The 26621-nt window shown below is 41.4% G+C and overlaps 1 protein-coding gene across 1 annotated transcript; it reads right to left on the bottom strand.

Moving 5' to 3' along the window:
• Mtmr9 (myotubularin related protein 9) lies at positions 1 to 26621 on the bottom strand. The gene is made up of 10 exons (XM_090353691.1): positions 26187 to 26621; positions 19958 to 20066; positions 17395 to 17520; positions 13471 to 13644; positions 11689 to 11906; positions 10297 to 10458; positions 6069 to 6210; positions 4686 to 4906; positions 3418 to 3569; positions 1 to 854 (listed from the first exon to the last, which is right to left on the bottom strand). Exons 1-10 carry the CDS (start codon positions 26366 to 26368, stop codon positions 691 to 693), a joined length of 1650 nt encoding a protein of 549 aa, XP_090209817.1. The 5' UTR covers positions 26369 to 26621; the 3' UTR covers positions 1 to 690.

Raw genomic sequence — 26621 nt, 5'->3', positions numbered from 1 at the left:
CACTATTTGAAGTGATAGTTTATTTGGAATAGTCAAAACCTGAAAAAACCAATTCTTACTTTAATTCTATATTGCACATACTTTAGTGTCTATTCTTAAAATACATTTACTTTCCTTAAATGTCAGGAGAACGTACCTGTTATTCCGCAGGAACAATTTCCCGTGAATAACTATTCTAATTTTCCTTTCTTGACAAATCAGAACATGAATGAATTCAGCGCTTTAGTCAAAACTGTTTTAAAGAGAATAGTTCTTTTATGTGGCAAAGATAATGTGGCATGTTAAAGACAACATTCTTGGTTTATCAATCGTTTAGTTTTGAAAAACATTTTTCTATTCAGTGCTTGAAAGCCTGACCCATCACCAAATATTCCCTAAATGGACGAGCTGGCCCTGGCCTACTTGAGCACCATGTGCTCAGTGGATGCGGGAGTGTTGAGGAGCCACCAGTATCACACCCAAGGAAAGGACCAGCTCCTCCCTCCTTCTCCTAAAGCAAAGGGTCTAACAGGCCACAGAAACCAGGTATGAACAGTGACTTCATTCCTATAATGCTGAGAAAGCAATGACATCAAAGGGATCTCATGTCCCAAAGTCTTAAGTTCAAGGTTGTTGTGTACAGTGAACTGAAGGGCAGAGAGAGAGGAAAGAGCAGGCCAGAAAAAGGTCCTATGGTGCCAGGAACCTCTTTCAAGGACTCTCACGAAGTCCATCTTCAGTTTCTAGTTCGGCCAACTGCCTCCTCAGGAGATTGACTTTTGCTTGTAATTCTTTATTATAGTCAATGATGTTAACCATTTCCTCATATGCTTCATCCAAATACTTAGACGATCTGTTCCAACGGAGGAAAATTCCTATGGAATCCATGAGTGAAAAACAGAAAGGAGAAAGATATATTCATTGTACCAACATATTATACATCTTACCCTTTTCAAAACTCACACTGATTTTTTTGTATGTGCATGCTAACTAAAAACTCTATTGCTGAGCTATCTATCGTTCCTTTTTGTAATGTGTCTTATGATGTTGCCCAAGCTTACCTCAAACACATGCTCCTCCTGCCTAAACACTGCACGCACCTGGAATTATAGGCTTGGACCACCATACCCAGCTCCTATTTCACTTTATTATACTCTAAGACAGGAACTCTGAAGTACTGAAAGAAACCAATACAGTATCCAAGAATTTCACGTACATGCTTATATATAAAAAGTACTCCTCTGTGATATATTCAGGAAATAAGCTGATAATTTAGTGTTATAAACATTCTAGTTTCCCATTCGTTTTTACAATTTCAGAACTACACAAGTCTGAGAAAGTGAGGGACAGATGTGTGTGCATGTGTGTGCATGTGCCTCCCTCCCTCACTGCTTTCAAGGCAGTCTTCTAGTTCGGCAGACAAATGAAGCTTTCAGTTAGTGTTTCCCTTGCACTGTGGGCTCGTGGGTAATCAGCTGGCATCCTGGGATGCTCCTAGATAAGAAAATCCTCAGATGCTCAAGTCCCTTATACAAACCACTCATCTACACACACCTCCTAGGATTTAAATAATCTGTCTCCACACTACTTATCATTCGTAATACAATGTACATGTTATAAAAAAAAATAGTTGCTTCACTGTGTTATTTGGGAATGACAAGGAAAACAGTCTGCAGACATAGTACAAATGGAATTTTTTCTGAAATTTTTTGACCCACAGTTAGCTGAATCTATGCATGTGGAACCCACAGATACAGAGAATCAACCATGTAAAGATCAAGCAAGCTGTACTGTTTCTTTTATTACATGCTTATTCTATCCTTTTTCTTCAAAATAGAAACCATTTTTGACAGCTAGCTATAATGTAAATATTCATGGAACAACCTTTCAGATCAAAAAGTAGTTTTATACTATATACATATATAATATATATTAAACATACACATGTACACATATACGTATATATACATAATAGCATGATATATTACACACACACACACACACACACACACACACTCATAGGGTTTGAGCTACTGCAAAATTTCTCCTGGCCTTAGGCCAAGAAAGTAAAACCACAATCACAAACCCAGTTCTTTGTGGAACAGTAGGAATTTATCCATAAAGCAAGATTTCCTTCTTTCACTTAATCTCTTAAGTCCCAGTGAGGGTCGATAAAAATTAGTTAAATCATATAACAGACCACTCAACTCACATTTCTCCCAAATTGTCTCTATACTTTTGGTAATTAAACATGGCAGTGATTTTTAGATAGACTGTCCCAGAGATTTCAATAGAAAGAAATCTGTAACCTGTCACTTAAGAGCTTACTCACTCTATGACCTGTAACAATTTATCATAACAAAGAACTTCTCTTTGTGAAATTCTTTACAAAGTCAATACACAAAAACCCACCCAAGAGAACATGCAGAGTTTGCAGGGGAGGGGGAGGCTCAATAGACAGGTGTAGATGTGTAAATGCAGGGAGAGGCAATCAACAGACCATGCCAGGAAATGGTGCATCCAGGACAGGCAAAAACAGAGGGAGAAGGGGCCAGGAGTTTGGCCTAGTGGTTAAAGTGCTTGCCTAGCATGCATGAAGACCTGGGTTCGATTCCTCAGTACCACATATAGAAAAAAAAGCCGGAAGTGGGGCTGAGGCTCAAGTGGTAGAGCTCTAGCCTTGAGAAAGTCCAAGGACAGTGCTCAGGCCCTGAGCTCAAGCCCAGGACTGGCAAAAAAAAAAAAAAAAAAAAAAAAACACAGACGGAGAAAACAAAGCGTCTCTCCTACAAAAACTAAATTGGACTTTCCACACCTGGATTGCCCTTGAGGACAAAACTTATGGTATTTAATTTGTCAAACAGCTACTATTTTTTATCTATGCATGATGCTATTTAATATAAATATAAGGATATCCATATTGTTCTTAAAAAGAGTATTTTACAGCATTGGTTTAATCAATACTTAATATATTCTGAATAGATTTGGGTAATTTTTAAAAACACAAGCTTCACTAGTGAGGACTGTATTTCCAGCAGTCTGGATACCCTACCTTCAAACATGGAAAACTCAGGTGACCACTGTCCCCTATGGATGGCTAAGTGGAATGACTGGGCCTCAGACCATACGATGACATTTAACACAAGAACCTAACTTTATGTCTACTTAATAAAGGCAACAGAGAAGTTTCAAGTTATTCATGACGCAACTGCCTAACTCTCTTATGCCAGATGTCTCTAAGGAGAATAGAAAAGAAAATTAAAACAAGGGTCTAATCACACCACTGGGTGACCAGAGAAAGGACATGGAAGAAGGATCACATCCCACTAAGAAAACATTAACAGCCAATACAGCCAGCTCACCACCTTCAAATGCCAACCATGGCATGTGCTCCACACAGCAGACAGAGCGAACCTGATAGTGGTTAAAGGGAGTTACCTTCCCACAGCTGGAGACTTTGTGGGGCAACCGAAGGCCAGATGACGAGATTGTTGGCTTCAAAGAGAGGATTGGTGAATTTACTCAGCTCACAGGGCCGATTGACCCAGGACCACAGAGACATTGTCTTCTGCTGTAGCTTCAATTTACATCTGCCCAAGAAAGAAAATGAATCAAAGTGGTTAATTTAGAATAACCACTGTCAAATGTACCTCTCAACAAAGTAAGTTTCTTTAATTCTGTACGGCAGAAGACAACACAAGACTCTTAAAAGGGGGGGGGGGAACACAATAAAATAAAAATACTTGCCAGAAAGTTCAAGCAGTACTGTAATTCTCAACAAAACCAGAATCTGGGCTTATCAAGTCTGGTTAATTGGAAATAAAGAATTTCTCAGATTTGTCTGCCCAAGTGGCACCAAACTTCAATTCTCTTATCTCAGACTCCCAAATAGCTAGATTTTTAGGTGTGAGCCACAGGTGCCTGGCCTTGGTTTTCAACCAGTAAAGAGTCAACAAATCCACACACTGGCAAACGCAGTTGTTTAAAACTTACTATTCAATTAGGTGAATGAGGCAAATCCTGCCTCCACTCAGAGGACATGTGGTAATGGTACCCTAAAGAAAGATGGCCCGTTAAGCACCTTGAAACATCACTCTTATCTATTAACTTGACAGCATCCCAGACGGGGGGGACTTGAGGAGGGGGTGGTGGTGGAGGTAGAGTTGGATTATGTTAAGAGTTCTTCCAAAAGTAAGACAGTTCTACATAAAGTAAAATTTAAAATTATCCAGTTTACTCAAAGGTTTTGACCAATAATGAATTTTAAAATTAACCTACTATATTAATTTTAATAGATTTAATCTAACAGATTAGTCTAAAAAATCCCTCATTCACATGTGGTTGTCATAGGCAGTCTTACACATATTAAGTCTATATGACTGTTATGTAATACTCACCTGTAGCATCTACCCTTTTTTTTTCAGCCAGTCCTGGGCTTTGAACTCGGGGCCTGAGCACTGTCCTTGGGACTTTCTCAAGGCTAGAGCTCTATCACTTGAGCCACAGCACCATTTCCAGCTTTTTTCTAGATGTGGTACCAAGGAATTAAACCTGGGACTTCATGCATGCCAGGCAAGCACTCTTACCACTAGGCCAAACTCCTGGCCCACATCTTACCTTTAATAAATAACATTCATATAGACCCAAGTCCTCATTCTCTTAGGAAGTTACTGAAACAACCAACCCCATGTGAGCAGCGCACCCACCTTTCACTTTCACTGTTGCCCAGAAAGGTTCCAAATTGTGAGGCATAAGCATGTTCAAAGAGCATGATGAGGAAATGCTCATTAAATTCAAAGGAGCATGGAAACTGACGGAGTATCTGCCACACACAGTCCAAGAAGAGAAGAAATACAGGTGCCTCCCACTTCTGTTTACTGTTGCAGTAAGCAGACTGTGCACAGCGCTGAAGGAATGGGTGACCAGCCTGTGGGATAAGACCATATTACAGTACCATTTCACATAGTTACAATGACATCAATAGCGACTGAGACATCCAAAAGCCAGGGTAGCTCCCATTCAGATGATTTTTCTAGGTTTAAAATAAGCAAGTTTCACAACTAAGGAAACAAGACAGTTTCCAGATCCTTAGCAAGGCTTGCATATGACCTGAGGAATAGCAACTATCCTTGGAACATGAAATGAAAAAATGATGAACTTAACTAATGACACACTAATAAATTTTCTTAGATCTGTAATATTTGGAGCCAAATCAAAGAATATAAATTCTTGAGTACAAAATCAAGGACAAGCACAAGGATCACATTTTGTTTATCTGAAATACTACCAATTATACTGTAAGCTACACAAACCTTGCCACTAAATGGAAATAGACATGCGACTCTTAAGAAACAGTTTACAGTCATCTTTGACATTGAATTTTTAATTGTATTTGAAAAGTTATTGGCTAGCATTGACTACTGTAGTTCTATGGAGATAAAGCTGTCTTAACCTCTTCTCTGAGAAAGAACTGTAAGAATCTATCATCTACTGCTCTTAGTAAAGAATTACTAGCCCTCCTGTCCAGAACCCAAGTTATGAACCTCACCACAAATCACACTACTCTAGAAATTTCCCAGTCCTGCTCTGTCTTTCCAGTCTTATCTTATCTAACAATGAAAATTCCAGTTATTAATGGGACATGGATACTCATTAGAAGGCAAAGTAAGTAAAGCACATGCTCTTGCTTTTTTTTCACTATACACCATGAATATATAGCCAGACAGATATTCACCAAACATGGCAAGTAAGTTCAGGATGGTCTGCCTTAAACGGAGATTGGCACTCAAGGTTTCAGATTTTGGAGCATTCTGGATATTTAGAAGATGGATGTATAGCTCACAAGTGTATTGCTGTTGTTGCCAAAGTGAATGAATGTGGCAACATGATCAAGAATACAGGCAAAGAAAGACCTCGAAGTTGAGAGGTGTTAAAGATTACAAACACCTACTGAAGGGAAAGCAGATTAATTGTCCTACAAAAATTAAACACACAATTTCAAAATTTCACATATGCTGTCAGCCACCACAAACAAAGATTGCACCATCTATAATTGGCAGTTGCTCCTCTTATCAATTGGCTTTTGCTACCTGTAGCCACTCTCTCTCTATCAGGGCTTCAAAGCCACGGATGGTTCTGCTCCTCGGTTCCAAGATGATCTGGGCCAGTGAGGTCACCTGAAGTGTAGAGTCTGTCCCTTCTGTTCCATGAATCAGTATGGATGCTCCTTCCCTGAGAGGAAAACCAGGGCACAGATGTGGTACACTCCTGGCAGGGTCCAGCACTCTGTTCATAGTAACTTAGTGTTTCGTTCTTATGCACCCTGCCCTGTGCTGTAGGGTTTCTACACAAGGAATTGAATAGATAAGAAGTCTTCTTGGGAAGAAAGAAAGACGAGAATAAGTCCCAAAGGTCAATGGCAAGAATCCCATTAAATTATAATAAATTTTACAGCTTCTTTCAGCTGGATCTTCCTTCCCTTTACAAAACTGAAAAGCAGTCCTAAGCAGTCCTTATCACATGCTTCACATGCTGATCTAATGCTCAAAGTGAAGCAAAGCCTTTTCTCACCCAATAAACATACTAAGATTTTTTTTTTTTTTTTGGCCAGTTCTGTGGCTTGAATTCAGGGGCTAGGCTCTGTCCTTGGACACATTTTGCTCAAGGCTAGCACTTTGCCACTCGAGCTCTAGCGCCACTTTCAGCTTTTTCTGTGTATGTGATACCGAGGGCTTCGTGCCTGTTAGACAAGCACTCTCCACTAGGCCATGCTCCCCCACACTAAGATTCTTTCCTGATCGTGAATTCTATTTGACCACCATTAGCTACCTACAGGGACACTTTCATAAACTATAACAGATCTGGGAAACAAGTCGTAAACAACAATTTGAAATACACAGAAATGGGAAAAAGCAAAGATAGATGTCAATCTAGGTACCACTGTCCTATGAGTTTTATAAGGTATGAGACCCCCCCTATTGAACAAGGAGGAAGAGAAGGAGGAGGAGGAGGAGGAGGAGGAGGAGGAGGAGGAGGAGGAGGAGGAGGAGGAGGTGGAGGTGGTGGAGGAGGAGGAGGAGGAGGAGGAGGAGGAGGTGGAGGAGGTGGAGGAGGTGGAGGTGGAGGTGGAGGAGGAGGAGGAGGAGGAGGAGGAGGAGGAGGAGGTGGAGGTGGTGGTGGTGGTGGTGGTAGAAGAAAGGAAACTCCAGAACTAAATAAGCTACATCCCTCCTCTCCCACTCTTCTTATTGAAACAACAATGAAGAAAAAGTTTCGGAAAAAGAAAGCTTCATGTTTGGTAATTACTGTCATTTCTCTCTCCATGTACAAATATGCTTACATAGTAATGACAATTATTTCCTATTATTTTCACTTTTGGCTAATAACCTCATCCTCAGGATAAAACTAATGAAAATGCTAAAGAATATGACCAAATACTTTAAGACTATTTTGTTGTTTGTCATGGGCCTTGAACTCAGGAACTCAGCTCGTTTGTTCAACTCTACTGCTCTACCGTTTTGAGCCACAGTGGTTTTTAGTGGTTAATTGGAGATAAAGAGTCTCAAAGACTTTTCTGCTGAGGCTAGCTTCAAACCATGAGCCTCAGCTCTCAGCCTCCTTAGTAGCTAGGATTATAGGCTTGAGCCAACAGTGGCATTTGGTTTTTGTTGGGCTTTTATTTTGTTTTTATTTGTCCTTTTTTGGGGAACTGGGAATTGAACCCATAAGGCAAGCTACTGAGCTACAACCCAGCCCTAAGGCTTTCCTACATTCTGAATATATGCCTTGCTTATATAGTTTATTCTGAACTTATTTATCTATCTTTATATTTCGAACAATTAATTCTAAGGCCAGATTTTTATGGACGCATAAATGGTAAACTAGCACATATCAGAAAAGGGAAGCTAAGTATTGTGACATTAATGAGACTCCTGATCTCTCAGGGGAGCTGGAAGGCCCTCTTGTTAAAGGTGGCCAGCCCAAGTAAACAAAAGGGATAAGGATAAAGCTATTCTGTCCCTGAGTTCCCCTAAACTACATCATTTTACTACTGTAGTTGAAAAGGTAGGCAGTACAGAGACAAGTACATGATTCACATTTCATAAGAAAATAGAAACTTGGCCAGGAGGTTGGCCTAGAGGTAGAGTGCTAGCCTAGCAAGCATAAAGCCCTGGGTTCAATTCCTCAGTACCACATATACAGAAAAAGCCAGAAGTGGTGCTGTGGTCAAATGGCAGAGTGCTAGCCTTGAGTAAGCCCTAGGATAGTTCCCAGGCCCTGAGTTCATGCCTCAGGACTGGCCAAAAAAAAAAAAAAAGGAAAATAGAATCCTTGCACTTATTAGGAAAAATCTGGTAGATTTATTAAAAATAAATAAAAACCTCAATGTTAAGGGCACTATTTTGTATTATTGATCTCTCTCCATGGAACCTTGGTCTTTAATTTCCCTATTTTATTGGCTAAATGATCCTGACCTGAAACCTGAAACTATAACAAAGAACAGTGATGGCCTAGCAAACCCATCTCCAAGGGCCTCTAATATTCTCAGTGTTGTCTAACTTACCACAAGACTACAAGCAGCCCATTCCATTTCCAATTTTCTCTCTAGCCATGACCTAGGACATATATATTATATATATATATATATATATATATATATATATATATATATATATATTTCTCTAATTTGGAAGCAATAACAAATGGAAATTTCAAAGGAAAGTGCCACCCAGTTAGGTGATGACAAATACTTATGCCTAGCTATGATTTCAGTGGAAATCCCCTTCTGAAAAAGGGCATTCTTGGGGCCGGGAGTTTGGCCTAGTGGTAGAGTGGTTGCCTAGCATACACAAAGACCCAGGTTTGACTCCTCGGTACCACATACGTGGAAAAAAGCCGGAAGTGGTGTTGAGGCTCAAGAGGTAGAGCTCTAGCCTTAGAAAGCCCAAGGACAGTGCTCAGACCCTGAACTCAAGCCCAGGACTGGCAAAAAAAAAAAAAAAAATGGCATTCTTGGCCAGGAGTATGGCCTAGTGGTAGAGTGCTAGCCTAGTAAGCATAAAGTCCTGGGTTCAATTCCTTAGTACCACATACAAAGCAAAGGCTGGAAATGGTGCTATGGTTCCAGTAGCAGAGTTGAGCCTTGAGAAAGTTCAAGGACAATGTCCAGGCCAAGTTCAAGTCCTAGGAATGGGGGGAGGGGGGTCATTCTAAGCTTCTATAATCATTTTTTACCAATCCTGCTGCCTCTGCCTCTGTTCAGATCTTCTCCCTCAAGTCTCAAGGACTAGTAACCTTTACCTGAGTAAATAAACTAAAACCACTTCATACATTCACATTACTGCCACCAGGCTTCCTCAAGATATAACTGTAGATATGACACTTTTGAGGGGTTTGTGAAGAAGAAATCCTTCGACTATGCAACACAACTACTGCCCTCTGTTCATTGATGCTGAAAAGGTAAAGAGGGAATGTGGCCCTCTGAGAGGAAATAAGAAATTTCATTCTTTTCCCTTTCTTCTTTTTTTTGCCAATCCTGGGCCTTGAACTCAGGACCTGAGCTCTGTCTCTGGGCTTTTTCAAGGTGAGAGCTCCACCACTTGAGCCACAGCACCACTTCCAGCTTTTTCTATGTATGTGGTACTGAGGAATCAAACCTGGGTCTTCATACATGCAAAGCAAGAACTCTACCACTAGGCCAAACTCCTCTTCTTAGTTTTTTTTTAATTTGCCAGTCCTGGGTACTGTCTTTAGACACTTTTTGCTCACAGCCACAACACCACTTCCAGCTTTTGCTGTGTATGCGGTCCTGAGAAATCAAACCCAGGGCTTTGTGCACACTAGGCGAGAACTATAGCACTAGGCTACGCTCCCAGCTCTTTACAGTTTTTTTAAAGAAGAAAACTAGTAACTTTTTAAAAAAATATTTTCATTTACCTTTTGGGTTTATGCAGTGCCAAGGAATCAAACCCAAGGCCTCATACATGCTAGACAAGCACTCTACCACTAAGTCACATTCCTTGCTCAACCTCTAAATATTTTAAGGATTTTATTTGTTTCATGTTTTTAGTGCTTTAAAAACAGTATCAGATGACCTGTATATATACAGGGCTCATATTCATTAAATGATAATTATTAAATACCAAATTCTATAAACATCAGTAACTAGTGTTACCTCTCACACAAAAATTTATAAGATGATCTAAACATTAAGTATAGAATAGGCAGAAACTTTAATACTCCTGTAAACATACATATGGATAAAAACAAAGTGTTTCACAGTCCATGCCCAGTTCAGAGAGGCTGAGATGACATTACCTGTCAATGCACTGGGCCGCTAAGCAGGCAGCTGTCAGAACCTCTTTGATGTGAGTCAGCCAGTTGGAAGCTTCCAACTTCCCGAGCCATCGGTCCATGTTATGTGTTTGGTCATTACAAGCTTCCACAAGCTTGATTAAACTCTCCTGAAGAATGTGGTATCTTTTAAAAATAAGAAAAAGGGAGGGGGGAAAAGATGAAATCAATGATGAAAGGCCATACCAAAAGCTCAACCTCTAATATAACCAAAGCAAAAAGCAGCTCCAAATATTGTAATACGATGACTGAAGACATAAATATGAACAGATGAGACGCAGGGCACAGAGCTGGGTCATCTGCTGGGGCAAGGGCTGGGATGGAGCATTTAGTGACTGGTCACAAGACATCACCACTCACATCCCCAATCTACCTCTATCCCCCACATTACCCTAGCACTCACCCTGAGCCCAAAGCAGTTTCCCCAAATGACACAGATTCCAGGCTTGTATCTTCAAATCTCACCAACCCCCAAGTGGCACTTAAAAAGCTTTCATTTTGTGTCAAACGAGAGACTCTACAGTAATAATCAGCTCCACAGATGCAGAAAAAGCATTCAACTTCCATTAACGACAAAACTCTAAGCAAATTAGGCATGGGAAGATTATTCATCACTACAGTAAAGGCCAGAAACAGAAACAAAAATACTACCTAGAGGCTAGATGCTAGCGGCTCATACTTATAATCCTAGCTACTCCAGAGGCTGAAATCTAAGGACTGCAGTTCAAAGCCAGCCCGGACAGGAAAGTCTGTGAGACGCTCCAATTAACAACCAGAAAACTGGAAGTGGTGCTATGGCTCAAAGTGGTATAGCACTAGCTTTGAGGAAAAGAGCTCAGGGACAATGTCCAGGTCCTGAGGTCAAGCCCTACAATGGGGAAAAAAGAAACATCTAATCTCACTCATCTAGAAAAAAGAAAACTCATGGAAGCAAAGTAAATGGCAGTAACCAGCATGGAGGAGAAGGCACAGAGGAAGAGAGATTTTGGTCCAAAGCTTGGGTCAGATAGGAGAAATAAGTTCTAGAGATGCAATATGCAATACGTTAAGTATAGCTTGTAATACTGTATTGTATAAGTGACAGCAACTCAGAATGCACACCTTAAATGTTCTCATCACAGAAAAATAAACCTGAGGTAATAAATTTGATTAAACATTTCACTATAGCAAAACAGTTCAAAATATACACAATTTTTATCAAACCTTAACCAACCTCTACCAAATAAAACCCACAATATAACTGCCCAGTTGATAATTAGCAAGTAAGTTTCATTTGAATATTGGTGATATCTGAGTAGGGTTTAATCACTCCAGTTGGCTTGCAGTAAGAGCTGTCTCTGTCTCCACAATCTTTACCTCTCAATGGACTTATGAATCCGCCTCCACTGGGGATAATGAGCTTCTTGTTCGAAGCCACCTCCTTTGGCTCTAGCTTGCTGGGCTACATTGAGAGATCGGGTGTCAATGATGTAGCCTCGCTTTCCTGCACGGAGAGTAGCATTTATCAGCTTCTCGTCCTCCTTACACCTTCTCCCATTGGTACCAGTAAGGGGCTGACCACTTCGCATAATTACCTAGAAGCACAATAAACTGAAAATTAAACAGCAGTTGCTTATAAGAGTTCTAAAAAGAAAGGAAGTAGGTGTACTGGAGTGTCTCATAGGGGTTGGAGGCCAATGAGCAAAAGCATCAGGTATCCTGAATTTGAATTCTGGCCTTGGACCAAAAAACAAAAAAAATTTAAAAAGTATCTCACAAACATTCTTGTAATGGGGGGAGGGGAAGGAGATGGATGTCATGGGAAAACAAAAGAAATATTTGCATGTTCTGTCAGTAGTTAATATTTGTAAAAGCAAAAATAAGCCTTGTACTATCACACAATTTTTCTTCCTTCTATCTCAAAATATATTCACAATTAGTGACCGAGAGTTTGGCCTAGTGGTAGAGTGCTTGCCTAGCATGCACAAAGACCCGGGTTTGATTCCTCAGTACCACATACATAGGAAAAAAAAGCCGGAAGTAATGCTGAGGCTCAAGTGGTAGAGCTCTAGCCTTGAGAAAGTCCAAGGACAGTGCTCAGGTCCTGAGCTCAAGCCCAGGACAGGCAAAAAAAAAGAGAAAAAGAACAAAATATATATATTCACAATTAAATCACCTCTATAAGAACAAATATTACAACTTAATGACTTGAACACTCATGAGACTTGCCCTGAATGAAGTAAATAAGGGTCTATTAGTCAATAAACCTTGACTTTATAGTGAAGTAAAATACCCTGCCCTAAATTAACTGCACATCTTTTCAAATACAGGCATGGCTCTCTGTCTACTCCTTCCCTCCCTCTTTCTCTTTCTCTCTGTATATACAACCTGTTTACAATAGTAAATAGAAATGTAAGCAGAGCTTTGTAATCTGATGTTCCTCTGCCCTTTTCTACCTACAGAAAAGGGAAACTTAGTGTCCGACACCTGGTACAGAAAGACAACCACAGACGCTTGGCTGATATCGGGAGATTTCGTCTGCACATGACATAATAAGGCAGCTCACCTTGTAATCACCTGAACATCACACATCCCTAGCAATCATGCTGCTTTTTGAGCCTTCACTCCTATACTTAGGCACATGATTAAAAAAAAAAAATCTGTACTTTTTTTTCTACTTACCTGTCTATTGTCAGTTTGACAGACAATCAACAAACTTTCTGAGAAAGGTAATATGACACTTCCCTACATCAACCACATACACACACACACACACACACACACACACACACACACACACACACACAGAGCTGGCAGGTTTTGGCAAAAATTATAAAAGAGAAATTGTACAATACAAAATAAAAATGAGAAGTTTATATACCATTCTTGTTTTGAGAAACATTTTCAGCATTTTAAAAGCTGCTTGTCTGTTATTTAGCCTTTAATGGCCCTTAGCTATCCCTTTTCAGTATTCTAGGAACTTTACCTTGTTATTTCATCAGACACCTTACTTACAAACCACTGGTAAGTGCAGTTATACCCAGTTGGAGGATACTGTGGCTGTCATGTACGGTATGTGACACGATTTTAGTTTATTCACTCGGTTCCTAATCTGGCATCCTGAGGCCACGTCTTTCGGCAACAGTTAGGGACACTTACCATTCCGTTTTTTTTATGATAATAGCTTAGTACTGGAAAACGCCCACCATGTCGAAAAGTAGCCACCTTGCGGAGAGCGTCATCATCAATGTTCTTGGGCACTACGACAATTGGAGGGTATGAAGGACAGACAGCAAATTCCTTATTGACATAGCTAAGTCTCCACTCGCTGGTCTGAAAAACAAAGCATTTTAAAGCTAAGCAAGCATTTTATGTCACAATATTATCAGAACAAGTTTAAAGGACCTCAGAGACCAATTTCCACTGGTAGAAAAGCCACTGCTTAGAAACCTAATAGAAGGCCTACATTTAAACACCTCAAGGGAGAAATTCCTTCAGGGCTAGCCTTCCTCACTGCAAGATACCAGTGTTCTTAGAAAGTTCTTCCTCATAGCAAGTGAAGCCTGTGGCCTGTCACGTCCTCCATCAGTTCTTACTATCATTCCAGACAGTTCTCATTTTATATCACATCCCACCAAGGATTTAAAGACAATTCTTAGTGTTCTAGTCTCCAAGTTAAGTATACTAAGTACATACAAGATGACTGTGGCCAAGATAATTCCAAGAAATCTGTTCTTTTCTGGGTACCACTAAGTTTGTGAATGTTCCTCTTAAAATAGCTGCCACAGGCTACAGCTCCAAATCATGCATAACAGGAACAGAGCTATATCCTTTGTTGCCTTTTAAGATTTAGAAAAGGAGGAAAGTATAGTAAGATTGGCAGCACATGCCTCACTACAAAGGTTAGACTTAGGAATCAATTAAATGATTTCTATTTCAATACTCTAAAGATTTTACAAGCAAACTATATAAAGATGATCAAATAATCTGCAGAGGCCTAGGATACAGCTCATGGTGAGAACTTACCTAGTATGTGTGAAGCCCTGGTTGGATCTTCAGCACCGTAACAGTTATTATCACTAGTGTTTCTGTGCCAGACTTAGGGCTTACGCTCAGTGCCTGGGCACTAGCGCTTTATCACTTGAGCCACAACTCCATGTCAGGCTTTTCTTTAGTGGCTAATTGGGTAAGAGTCTCATGAATTTCCTGCCTAGGTTGGCTTTAAACAGTGATCCTCAGGGTTCAGCCTTCTGAGTAGATGGATAAAAGGCACGAGCCAGCAGCTCAAAAGTTTTTTTGTTTTTGTTTTTCTTTTGGTCATTCCTGGGGCTTGAACTCAGGGGCCTGAGCAGTGTCCTTGGGCTTTTTCCTCAAGGCTTGCACTCTGCCACTTGAGCCACAGCACCACTTCCAGCTTTTCTAGGCATGTGGTACCGAGGAATTGAACCTGGGTCTTCATGCATACTAAGTAAGCACACTATCACCAGGCCAAACTCCCAGCCCCCAAAAAGGTTTTTCTTAAGTGAGAATTGCAAACCACTTGGAAGTTTCACTTTTTGCAGTTAAGATTTCAATATAGGCCGGGAGTTTAGCTTAGTGGTAGAGTGCTTGCCTAGCATGCACAAAGGCCGGGGTTCAATTCCTCAGTACCACATACATACAAAAAAGCCCGAGTGGTGCTAAGGCTCAAGTGGCAGAGCTCTAGCCTTGAGAAAGCCCAAGAATGGTGCTCAGGCCCTGAGCTCAAGCCCAGGACTGGCAAAAAAAAAAAAAAAAGATTTCAATACATAGCATTAATTCTGGCTGGACTAACAAACTACTATTAGTAGGAAGATAAAAGCTAAAGAGTTAGATATATTATAACACAAACTGGGCCTGAACTCTTGCTGTTGCACAGCTTTTTTGCTCACAGCTAGTATTCTACCATTTGAGCTATGCGTACATTTCTGGTGCACACAAACACACACCCTTTGGTTAACTGGAGATCAGAGTCTCTTAGGCTGGCTCTGAATCAAGATTCTCAAGTTTCAGACTCTTACATGGTAGGATTAAAAACATGAGCCACTACTGTCTAGATTCTTCCTTCCTTTTCTTTTTCTTTTTGGCCTGTCCTGAGGCTTGAACTCAGGGTCTGGGCTCTGTCCCTGAGCCTCTCTGTGTTCAAGGATAACACTCTACCACTTGAACCACAGTGCTACTTCCAGCTTTGTCTGTTTAAGTGGTACTAAGGAATCAAACCTAGGGCTTCATACATGGTAGGCAAGTACTCTACCACTAAGCCACACTCCCAGGCCCATGTGGATCTTTCAATTTGTGCTAAAACATACATGCATGTCCACCTGATGAATTAACTTTTACTATTATACTAAAAAAACCCTTTTCTATTCATAATATTCTGTGTCTTAATGTATTTTTCTTTTGTAATCTGAAATTAACCCACTGTGGAGACCTTAGAGTTTCTGGGAGCTATAACTGAGTGCCGGAAATATTAGTAGATGATGTACCTGTAGAAAGCCTGATGCCAGCGGAAAACTGCAGGTTTGTTTTTGCCTTATCTTGCGCCCAAGTAAAGAGACAAGATTCTGAGTTAGACATTACACAGTGATCCTGTCAAAAGATAGGATGAACGCTTGTATTCTTATCTTACTGCTTCCTGATAACTAGTAACCAGACCCTTAGAACGTGGCCTTTGCTCTGTAAGCAAAACTGCTCCAAGCTAGCATGTCATCTGAAGCACCAGGGTTATGTTGACTTCTGTGGTTCTCATCTGTAATCCTAGCTCCTCGAGAGGCTGAGATCCCAGGACTATGGATCAAAGCCAGAACTAGGCAGATACTTCATCTCCAATGAACCACCAAAAAGCCAGAAGTGGGGCTGTGGCTCAAGTGGTAGAACATCAGCCTTGAACAAAGAAGCTTGGGGACAGCACCCAGGCCCCAGTACAAAGAGTATTTTGTGGTTTAATTGGGTCTATTAAAATCTTTTCACTTTCATGATAAAATGAATATATGTTCTCAACACTGGCATTATGAATAATATGCATGAGTAATTTTTCTCCTCCGAATGCTGTCTTGCTTTTTAAAATAAGAATATGTCACAGTGAGGGCTGGGACTTTGGCCTAGTGGTACAAGTGCTTGCCTAGCATGCACGAAGACCAGTGTTCAAGTCCTCAGTATCAAATATATAGAAAAAGCTGAAGTGGTGCTGTGGATCAAGTGGCAGAGTGCTAGCCTTGAGAAAAGCCCAAGGACAGTGCTCAGGCCCTGAGTTCAATCCCCATGACTAGCAAAAAAAAAAAAAAAAAAAAAAAACCCAAAACAAAAAAGAATATGTCACAGTGGTAGAAAGACACATGCCAACAGACCTGCCTTACAGGGTCTTGCTTCACTCTTCTCCTACAATAAGCACATTTTTTTTTTTGCTCTTTTCTTTCATTCACTCTGCCTTTTAAATGCACTGCTTAGCTTACCAACATTAAAATAATTTTTGATATAACTGGATTTTAAGTCTAGTAATTATTTGTCTGTACCATTTTTCCTTGTTTCTTCTTTTCTTGCCATCTTGTGGATTATTTTAAAAACTCTTTAAGATTTCATTTTAATGTATGGATTAACTTTTTGTTTTTAAGACAAAATCTCACTATGTGATTCAGGCTGCCTGCCTAGGCTGGCCTTGAACGCTTGACTCTACCACCTCCATCTCCTCAGTGCTGGGATTACAGGCTTATGCCACCATACCCAGTGGAAACATTAACTTTTGGAATACAGTAAACCCACTGGAAGAAAAATGCATTTCAGCTACAACTTGGACAAAAAAAAAAAAAAACCACAAATCTCTTACAGAAGTGACAGTACTAACTACACATAGAACTCTTTTATTTTTTTTAAATTTTACTATGTATGTGGTACTGAGGAATCGAACCCAGGACTTTGTGCATGCTAGGCAAGCACTCTACCACTAGGCCAAATTCCTGGCCCCTTATAGAACTCTTTTATACATATAAAAGTCAACTTCACAGTCATTTTCACCACTAAATTAGGTGTTGGGTTGTTTTTCAACATATTTCTCAAACAATAACTTACAGCTGATGAGTAGAGTTCAAACTCTTGCTCAGGAAGGAAGGAATGCCAGCCATCTTCTATCACTTCAAACATGGGCCGGTAGAAGAAAGGGTACATCAGAGTGACTGAGTCCAGAGTAGACAATGCCTAAAAGGCAGAAAGAAAATGAAACAACTCGACATCCATATGAGTCTAATGACAATGGTATCTAGTATTATGCTCTAATATTGCAGCTACCACTAGATATAATTACAGTCCTATAGATGCAACCAACAAAACATTGACATCTAATCATCACCCAGTTATCAGCTATATAAACATATGCTTATTATTTATAATTGGTGCCAAAAAGATGGTACGCATCAGGCACAGTGACTCACACTTATAATCCCAGCCACTCAGAAAGCACAATTCTAGAGGATCAAAGTTTGAGGCCACTTCATGCAAAAAGTTAACAAGATCCTATCTCAAGAAATAAGGTGGGGGGCCGGGAGTTTGGCCTAGTGGTTAAAGTGCTTGCCTAGCATGCATGAAGACCCGGGTTTGAATCCTCGGTACCACATACATAGAAAAAAGCCAGAAGTGGTGCTGAGGCTCAAGTGGTAGAGCTCTAGCCTTGAGAAAGTCCAAGGACAGTGCTCAGGCCCTGAGCTCAAGCCCAGGACTGGCAAAAAAAAAAAAAAAGAAGGTGGTTATGGTGGCACACATCTTTTATAATTCTGTAACACATTCTTGTTTAAAAAACAGACATCTGTGAAGGTTCTCACCCTCCTTTTAATAGACAAACTCATACCATTCTGTGGGCACAGAGCCTAGAACAATCAGTCACACAGAGGTAGAGAAAAAAAAAAAGGCCAATAACTATCCAGACTATATAGATATTATTGTAAACACAAAGTCAATAATGATTTAAATGAAATAATTTAAAATTTGAGTGTATAATACAGCTGTTGGTTAGAATGAGGAATAAATCAGAGTGAGCCTTTAATCAAAATTTTAAACTATCCAAGTAAAATTTCTATTATCTGTGATTGAACCAACATTCAATATTGTTAAACAATCGCTCTTGCTGGGAGTTTGGCCTAGTGGTAGAGTGCTTGCCTAGCATACATGAAGACCTGGGTTTGATTCCTCGGTAGCACATACATAGAAAAAAGCTGGAAGTGGTGCTGAGGCTCAAGTGGTAGAGCTCTAGCCTTGAGAAAGCCCAACAGCAGTGTTCAAGCACTGAGCTCAAGTCCAGAACTGGCAAAAACAAACAAAAACAAAACAAAATAAAACAAAACAAAAAAAAAACACTCTAAAACTTAGATACCATTTTCTTTGTCCGAGATTAGCTCAAGATTTAAAAACTTTACCCAAGATTAAAAAAATCAAGATACAAACTGTGCTATTACAACAATCAGATCAATATTAAGATTTCTGTCACATGTCTATGGAGTTGCAATCTATTACAAAAGACAAGCTAGTACATTCAAGACACAATTCGGTGTAGTTGCTAATGAATTCTTTCACTAGTGCTTTTCATAACTGAGAGGGTAGGTGAGTCAAAGGAGCTTTTAAAGTACCACCTGCTGGGCCGGGAGTTTGGCCTAGTGGTAGAGTGCTTGCCTAGCATGCACAAAGACCCAGGTTCGATTCCTCGGTACCTGAAGTGGTGCTGAGGCTCAAGTGGTAGAGCGCTAGCCTTGAGAAAGTCCAAGGACAGTGCTCAGGCCCTGAGCTCAAGCCCAGGACTGGCAAAAAAACAAAATAAAGTACCACCTGTTTCCCTCAACTTGACCCTACAATGTTTCCAAAATCGGTTCTAACTGTACTTCCTGGTTTAATATTCCACACAAGCTGAGATGTGGAATGTTGCTTGCAGAGTGCTTGCCTAATGCATAGCACGGCTCAATCCCGAGCAATTTTTTTTTTTTTTTTTTTTTTTTGTGCCAGTCCTGGGCTTGAGCTCAGGGCCTGAGCACTGTCCTTGGACTTTCTCAAGGCTAGAGCTCTACCACTTGAGCCTCAGCACCACTTCCGGCTTTTTTCTATATATGTGGTACCAAGGAATCGAACCCGGGTCTTCATGCATGCTAGGCAAGCACTTTAACCACTAGGCCAAACTCCTGGCCCCCGAGCAATTCTTTTTTTAATTCCATAATATTATTTACACCCACTAAAGAAGGAAAAAAAATCTCACAATCTTTGATAAGAGAAAAATATCAAGATTTACATAGTGAACACAAATCATTAGGCAAAACGTTAAAGTTTCTCTTAAGAAGCTCTCTACTTGTTTCTTTCAAACAAGTACTCACATACTCAAGGAAAACAGTTCCTTTATCTGACCCCCATGACCTCCTGGGAATTCTATGAAGTAACTGGAATGTACTTCCACAGAGCTTTCAGCAGTTAATGGAATTAAGGTTCTTCCAACACTACTCTAAGTACAGGAAGCTCCATTACTCCAGTACCAGTGAATCAGGGTGAGACTTTCCCTAGTAGCCTACCTATTTACAAACTGACTATCTAAAGTAAGATGTAAGCGCTGCTCAGTCATAATACAGCTTTTGTCATCCAGTTTTGCCTACAAAATACCTACCTCAATGGAACTGGCTATATTTAAGCACTCTTCCATTCCAGGAATATCCAATTGGATAATTCGAAAATCTTTACATTTTATGATGATGGTTCCTAGTGATCCCACAAATCTGGAAGAAATTACAAATTAGGATAAGAATATAGAAATTCCTAATTTTAAATGACTATTTCTTTGAAAAAACATAGTTGAAATTACCATCAATATTCAAGTTGCTTCTCCTCAATTGGTCTAGTTAAAAGTCAAGTACATATTATGTAAATATTAGCCATAAAGTACTTAATACCTGTAAGTACTTCTTTTTCAAATAAAATAATTCAAATTTGGCTAATTCACTTCACAAAGCCTATGCACACTTCCTCCAAAGAACAAGAAAAGATCTGTAATTAAGGTGTTAAGCAGAGAGAACTTCATCGCAGATTGTACTGAGCTCTGAGCTTGCAGCAAGCAGGTCTTTAAAAGTATCAATACCTCTTTTCATTATTTGAAAACTACTAACTTGGAAGATCTGTATTAAACTGAAGAAGATGTGGGAGTCCATGTCATGTCTAGTCATAAATTCTGTTATCAATAAATTTCAGACAAGTTTATTTTACCTTAGTGAGGCTATCTCTATTCTCTGCATGGTCATATAGTTTGTCTATGCCACCAAGACGTGGCTTTTCTCTTGTGCACTGATTGACCTCAACTCACTTCCATTCTGAATAAACTGGGAAGAATCGATCAAAGGCTGGCAAGCTTACATACATTTTACCCCATCTAGCAACACAGCTCCTGTGTTATTCTTCCCAAGTTTCACCTTGGCACTTGAGTCGGTTAGACTCATATTCACTTCCTGTGGACTTCACAGGCAGACATGGTGAGCAAGGGACCAATCTTAAGAAAATTCCACGGGGCATCCACAACCCATCAGCACAATGGGATGCCTTTTACTAAAATGCATTTTCAAAAGTCACTTGACACTTCTGCTTGTATTAAAAGCAAGGTAACAGGAACTCAATTTACTCTCCCACCTCAAAGAACCCTAACTACTACATACCAAAAAAAGGAACGACTGTTTCCTAGCCACTACACAGCAAGAAATGAAGAAAGAGATAGATTCATGGGCACCAAAATGAGTCCTCCAATTGTTTTGAGAGTTTCCAAGCAGACAGGAAACCTAGAGAGAGCAAGAGTCTACAAAGTCCAAATGAATTAAAGCTCAGAAATGAAAGTACTAGAGAGTACAGAGAAAATTCCAGACATGCTGAGGGAAGACCTCAGGTATCCAGCCTAGTGCTGACCAGCACATGAGTTACAAATAAAGTAACCTCAAGCTGGTGCTATGGAAGTTCACAACGGAAGCGTAATCCTCAAAACAGCACTAAGAGGCCCACGTCAAAGCAATGAGTAGTCAGGGGGTCCCAGGAGCTCCACCTCTCTGGTTCTTTGGTCTTTATTGCTATGGGATAACACAACACAGTCCTTGCCACTAGGATTCCTGGCCTTCAGAACAGGAAGAAATAAACTTCTTTATAAAGTGCCGGTCTGCAATATTCTGTTACATAGCAACGCAAATGGACAGGGGTATCGGGGAAAGGGCCAATTCAGAGGATTAGAGAAAGCAACATCTATTAGGGGGTTGAAAATAATGTCACCAACTAGAATGGGATACCTCTTAAAGAGTACCTAGAAGGTCACACCTCAGTCATGGGAAATAACCACCTCTAAAGGGTGATGCTGACCAAGAAGCATTGTACATACAAATTAACCGATTGAATTCAAAACATTTTGTACAAATACTCAATTTTTTTTTCAGTCATTTTGAACTCAGGGCCTGGGCACCATCCCTGAGCTTTTTCCATTCAAGGCTAGCTTTGAGTTACAGCTCTACTTCCAGTTTTCTGGGGGTTAACTGGAGATAAATTACTGGTGTGAGCCACTGAATTTCTTTTTTAAAAGAAAGAAATAATAATATCCTCTACACTGAAGAGACTACACTAAGCAGACTGAGGTCTGCTTCACACTTATCTTACAAAGCCCCAAAGCCAAAACTTAAAAACAGAATTGTTGCCAAGTGATTTCACTGGTCCCAGACTGAAAGTGAAGAGCATTAGTAAGAATAAGGAAATTGGGCCAGGAGCTTGGCCTAGTGGTAGAGTACTTGATTTAGCATGCATAAAGACCCGGGTTCAATTCCCTGGTACCACATACATAGAAAAAGCCAGAAGTGGTGCTGTGGCTCAGGTGGTAGACTGCTAGCCTTGAGAAAGCCCAAGGACAGTGCTCAGGCCCTGAGCTCAAACCCCAGGACTGGCAAGAAAAAAAAAAAAGGAACTATCCAGTGCCAATCAAGAGACAATCTGCAACATCTGGCATACAATAACATAAAATGATGGCAAGAATGTAGGAGATAGGGCTTCTCTCCCACACCTGGCAGGAAGGTGAACTGGGACAGGCATTGAGTTCCAAGTGAGATCTAAACCTTCTGGTCAATTCTGTCTCAGACACAGTCTCACAGAAATTTATGCAAGACTACACAGGACATGAGCGCACATTTTTTTGGAGTTGTTTAGGACTTGAGGTTATGTAAAAAGGTCTACCAAGTAAAATGTTTTACATACTTTGGAATTCTATGCCACAGGTATGAATCAGTGACATGGATATACCTACTCCTATCGCTGTAGGAAGAGATCCTGAGAAAAGGTGTGTGTCAGAAGATGAAGAAACAGAACAAGTGCTGCAGGGTACCGCTCCAGCAGCTCAGCACTGGCCTTACAAACAAAGGCCCTGAATTCAAACACCAGTGCCTCTAAAACAACAGCATCTGCAACAGTCCCTCAACCAAATCAGGTAAATTAAACTCACATGCATGTGTGTACACACCCACATATGGCAGGGCCATCTGGTTTACAGAGACGCTTAATATGGCTGCCTAAAGGAATTGTGAATGAAGTAGGAAATGAGAGTGGAAAAAACAGGGAGGCCGAAGAATTAAAAATCAGAAGAAGGTTAGAAACATGCTCAGTGATAAAGAGTGCTCACCTGGCATGCACAAGGTCCTAGTTCAATTCCCGCCACCACCACCAAAAAAGAGAACTTTTTATGGTATCAATCATAAAAACTGATTAATCATCAAGTGAATAAGATTATCTCAATTTTCCACCTCCGAGAAGCATGAAGAGAAACGGTCAGTACGACTGGAAGATTTGTATGTGACTGTGCTAAGAAGGTCAAATAAAACAAAAATAAATCAAATAAGCAATGTACATGAAGTTACCCTATAGGCTTATGAAAAAATACTCAAATACAAGGTGCTTCTTCTATCAGAGGTGCTATTTGTTAAGTGACAGACAGGTTCAAAGAGGAACAGCAGCTTTCCCAGGACACCAGTCACAAAAATGTTAAGAAGGCAGGCGTCATCCTCAGCCACTATGTGACTGTCGCCACAGTTGCACTTCATCGGCAAGGCAAACTGCTCCAGCTTTACATCACATCCTACACTGCACACTGCTCACCCCACCACCACATCACCACCTCATTCTAAATCACATCACCCTTTTCCTGGGTCTCTCAGCAGTCTCCTGGCCAAGCCTGATACTGCAGCTTTGTCCTCCATAATTCATTTCCCCCCAGCAGCTAAAACTATATACAAAACTACTACTTACTTCCTTGCTTTCCACTTTCCCTAGGGTCTCTTGAAAAACCCTCTCAAAGGCCTCAAGATGCCGCTCCGGCTCATCCTTCTAGTCATACCCCAAGCGGTATCCCCACCTCCTTGACTGTTCATCATTTTCTAGTCCCACAGGCTTCTTTGCACCCCCCCCCCAACTCAACTCATGTCCTACTAGGAGTTTTCCCCCAGATACTTACCTAGAATCATTTCCTCTCCCCTCAGGCCATAGTTCCAAGGTCATCTGCTTTCTTTGAAATCATTTCCAAAAACACAGCCTCTCTAATCTATCTTTATTTTCCTTCCTGCCACTACCAAACATTGTTTTGTATTGGTTTGTTGATTAATCCAACAGTCCACTCCTCCACTAGTACTAAAAGCTCTTCACTGCTTGAGTCTTTATAGCACTGGCCCAAACAACACTGAGAAAAGACAAACAGAAGAACACTTATGCTCTCTCCACCATACCAAGCAGTTTCCCAGGGAGAGGAGTGGTTTTGCCTCACATCTCCCATAACACCTCATATGCATTCTTTGTGTACTAATGATGCCCAGTACTTGCCAAGTAAATATGGGAAATGAATGGCCATAAAATGAAGTCATTGAGAAATTAGGCATAGCCAAGCAGTGGTGGCTCATGAAATCTGTAGTTCAAAACCAGCAGAATAGTTGATAAGACTCTTTATCCTCCCTCCACACACACACACACTTAGCCAGTAGTGGAGCTGTGGCTCAAGTGGCAGAGTTCAGGCCTTGAGCAGAAAAAGCCAACTCAGAGTAAAAGGCCATCAGTTCAAGCTCCAGTACTGACAGCCAGAATGATCACGGGGAGACCACTAATCCATGCTTCTTGGCACTACTGACCCTTCAGTGGTCTATCTTTCTGTTCTCCCAATCCCTGTACGTCTACATCTAAGCCTCAGTTGTAAGTTTTAAAGGTGACTCCTGACAAAAGGTAAACATATATGCAACTAACATAATACAAACTTGAATATACACTTAATGGAAAGACCAATCATTAAACAGCTGTAGAATTTCAAGGCAAGGAGAATTACTTCCACCTGCAATCACAGATGACACTGTGAAGGAGGAAGCAGTGAAACAGAACACTGATAAGGAACAGACATGACAGCCAAATGTCTGGAACATAAAAGCAATTGGTAAATGAGTATCAAACTTGGGAGGAGCAAGTCATTCTTGTTGAAGGAAGAGCTTAGTTTGTTGATTCCTGAGAACCAATACATAGGCTTGGGTCAAGAAAGGAACTTGAAAAGAACAGCAAGGTGAAGTGGGGCTGTGGCTCCAGGGGTAGGGTGGTAGCCTTGAGCTGAAGAGCTCAGGAAAAACACCCAGGCCCAGAGTTCAAGCCCCAGGACCAAAAAAAAAGAATGGCAAGGACAGCAAATTAGGGCCAGGTTATGGAATGTCAGCAGGCTACAGAGTTTAGCTTTCCCATGCAGGCCAGGAGTACAGTAAGAGCCTCTGCTTGAGTGAATAAATGTAGCATTGCCTCACCCAAACGACCAAAAATTCTACCAGTAAAGATTATTGTTAGGCTTTATCTTTTGTAGAAATCTTAATATTCACATTTCTTTCTGACAATAGAAAAGGTGTCATTCCTGTAAACTGAAGTGACTGAATACACCACTGTTTTTCCATAAGGAGATAAAAAAAAAAAAACTTAATTGCAGATGGAAGTATAGCTTTCTGAATGAGACATTGCTTTGCAAAGAAACAAAGCATGGGGGAGGTAATAAAGGGGAGAGTTTAGCTCATACTTTTCCTTGATAGCCACCGTTGTTCTTTCCAAAAGCATGTCAAAAATGAGGACATTATGGACTTCCTTAGTGGAATTTATTAGAATAATGACTCAAAAGGTAAGCAACTTTTTTTTTTAAGACTGAGTTTCTCTATTGGCGGGGAGGGGGCTAGCCTGGAATTCATTATTCTCCTGCCGAGCAAGCCAAGCAAGGGCTGAAGGCACTGAGTTCAAGCCTCACTACTGACACGTCTACTGCGGCAAACCCTTCAGCAGGCACACCTGTAATCTCACTGGAAAGGCTGAGGGAGGACGACTGCCAGGTTGAGGCCAGCCTGAGCCAACAACGGGTTCCAGGCCAGCCAGAGTCTTAAAAAACAAACAGAGGCCGGGAGTTTGGCCTAGTGGTTAAAGTGCTTGCCTAGCATGCATGAAGACCCGGGTTCGATTCCTCGGTACCACATACATAGAAAAAAGCTGGAAGTGGTGCTGAGGCTCAAGTGGTAGAGCTCTAGCCTTGAGAAAGTCCAAGGACAGTGCTCAGGCGCTGAGCTCAAGCCCAGGACTGGAAAAAAAAAAAAACAAAAACAAAACAGAAAATTGATCTCAGTTATAGCCGTGCACAACTTGTTAACTGTGGTTGACGATAAGGATGCAAGAAATACAATACCAACAAGGAGAAATTTCAAAAGGAAATGCTGAGATTTCACCCAAACGGGCGCCTGCCCGGGTCCCGCCGACCGGTCGACCCGCGCCAGCGCAGGCTTCCCCTGCGAGGGAGGGGGGTCGGGCCCCGGGCCCCGGGCCCCGCGGGCGCTCACCGCTTGTCGATGGCGTCGATGTTGGAGTGAAGGAGCCACAGCTCCTCCGTGCTGTCCTGCCGCGAGGACAGGATGAGGTGGTGGCCCGTCAGACACAGGGTGCCCTCCACGGCCGGGAAGAAGGGCCGGTGCAGCACCGCGTTGTCCACCCGGGGGGTCTTGATCAGCTCGGCGAACTCCATGCCTGCGGCGGGGCCGGGCGGTTAGCCGGCGCGCGCGGGGGCCGGGGAGGCCGGCGGAGGGCCGGGAGGAGCCGGGCCGGACGCGAGGCGGAGAGGCGGCCCGCCGCGGGGCTGAGGCGGGGCGGGGTCCGGGCGGCGTCCGGGCGGGGAGGCCGCGGCCGGCGGGGCGGCGTCCGGGCGGGGAGGCCGCGGGGACCAGGGCGGAGGCCCGGCCTGCCCGGAAGTCTCGGCCGCGCTCCCTCGTCCCCCGGCC

Source organism: Megascapheus bottae, chromosome 20, assembly GCF_031878675.1.
Source record: "Megascapheus bottae isolate mThoBot1 chromosome 20, mThoBot2.hap1, whole genome shotgun sequence".
Taxonomy (NCBI): domain Eukaryota; kingdom Metazoa; phylum Chordata; class Mammalia; order Rodentia; family Geomyidae; genus Megascapheus; species Megascapheus bottae.
The sequence above is the reverse complement of the archived record's forward strand: the minus strand, read 5'-3'. Positions and strand labels throughout refer to the sequence as shown.

Coding starts and splice junctions, on each gene's coding strand:
- Mtmr9 (XM_090353691.1), bottom strand. CDS start 26,368: ATGGAGTTCGCCGAGCTGATCAAGACCCCCCGGGTGGACAACGCGGTG. Junction 20,067..26,186: donor ATCGACGCCATCGACAAGCG/GTGAGCGCCCGC, acceptor AATTTCTTCCAG/ATTTGTGGGATCACTAGGAA. Junction 17,521..19,957: donor ATATAGCCAGTTCCATTGAG/GTAGGTATTTTG, acceptor TCTGCCTTTTAG/GCATTGTCTACTCTGGACTC.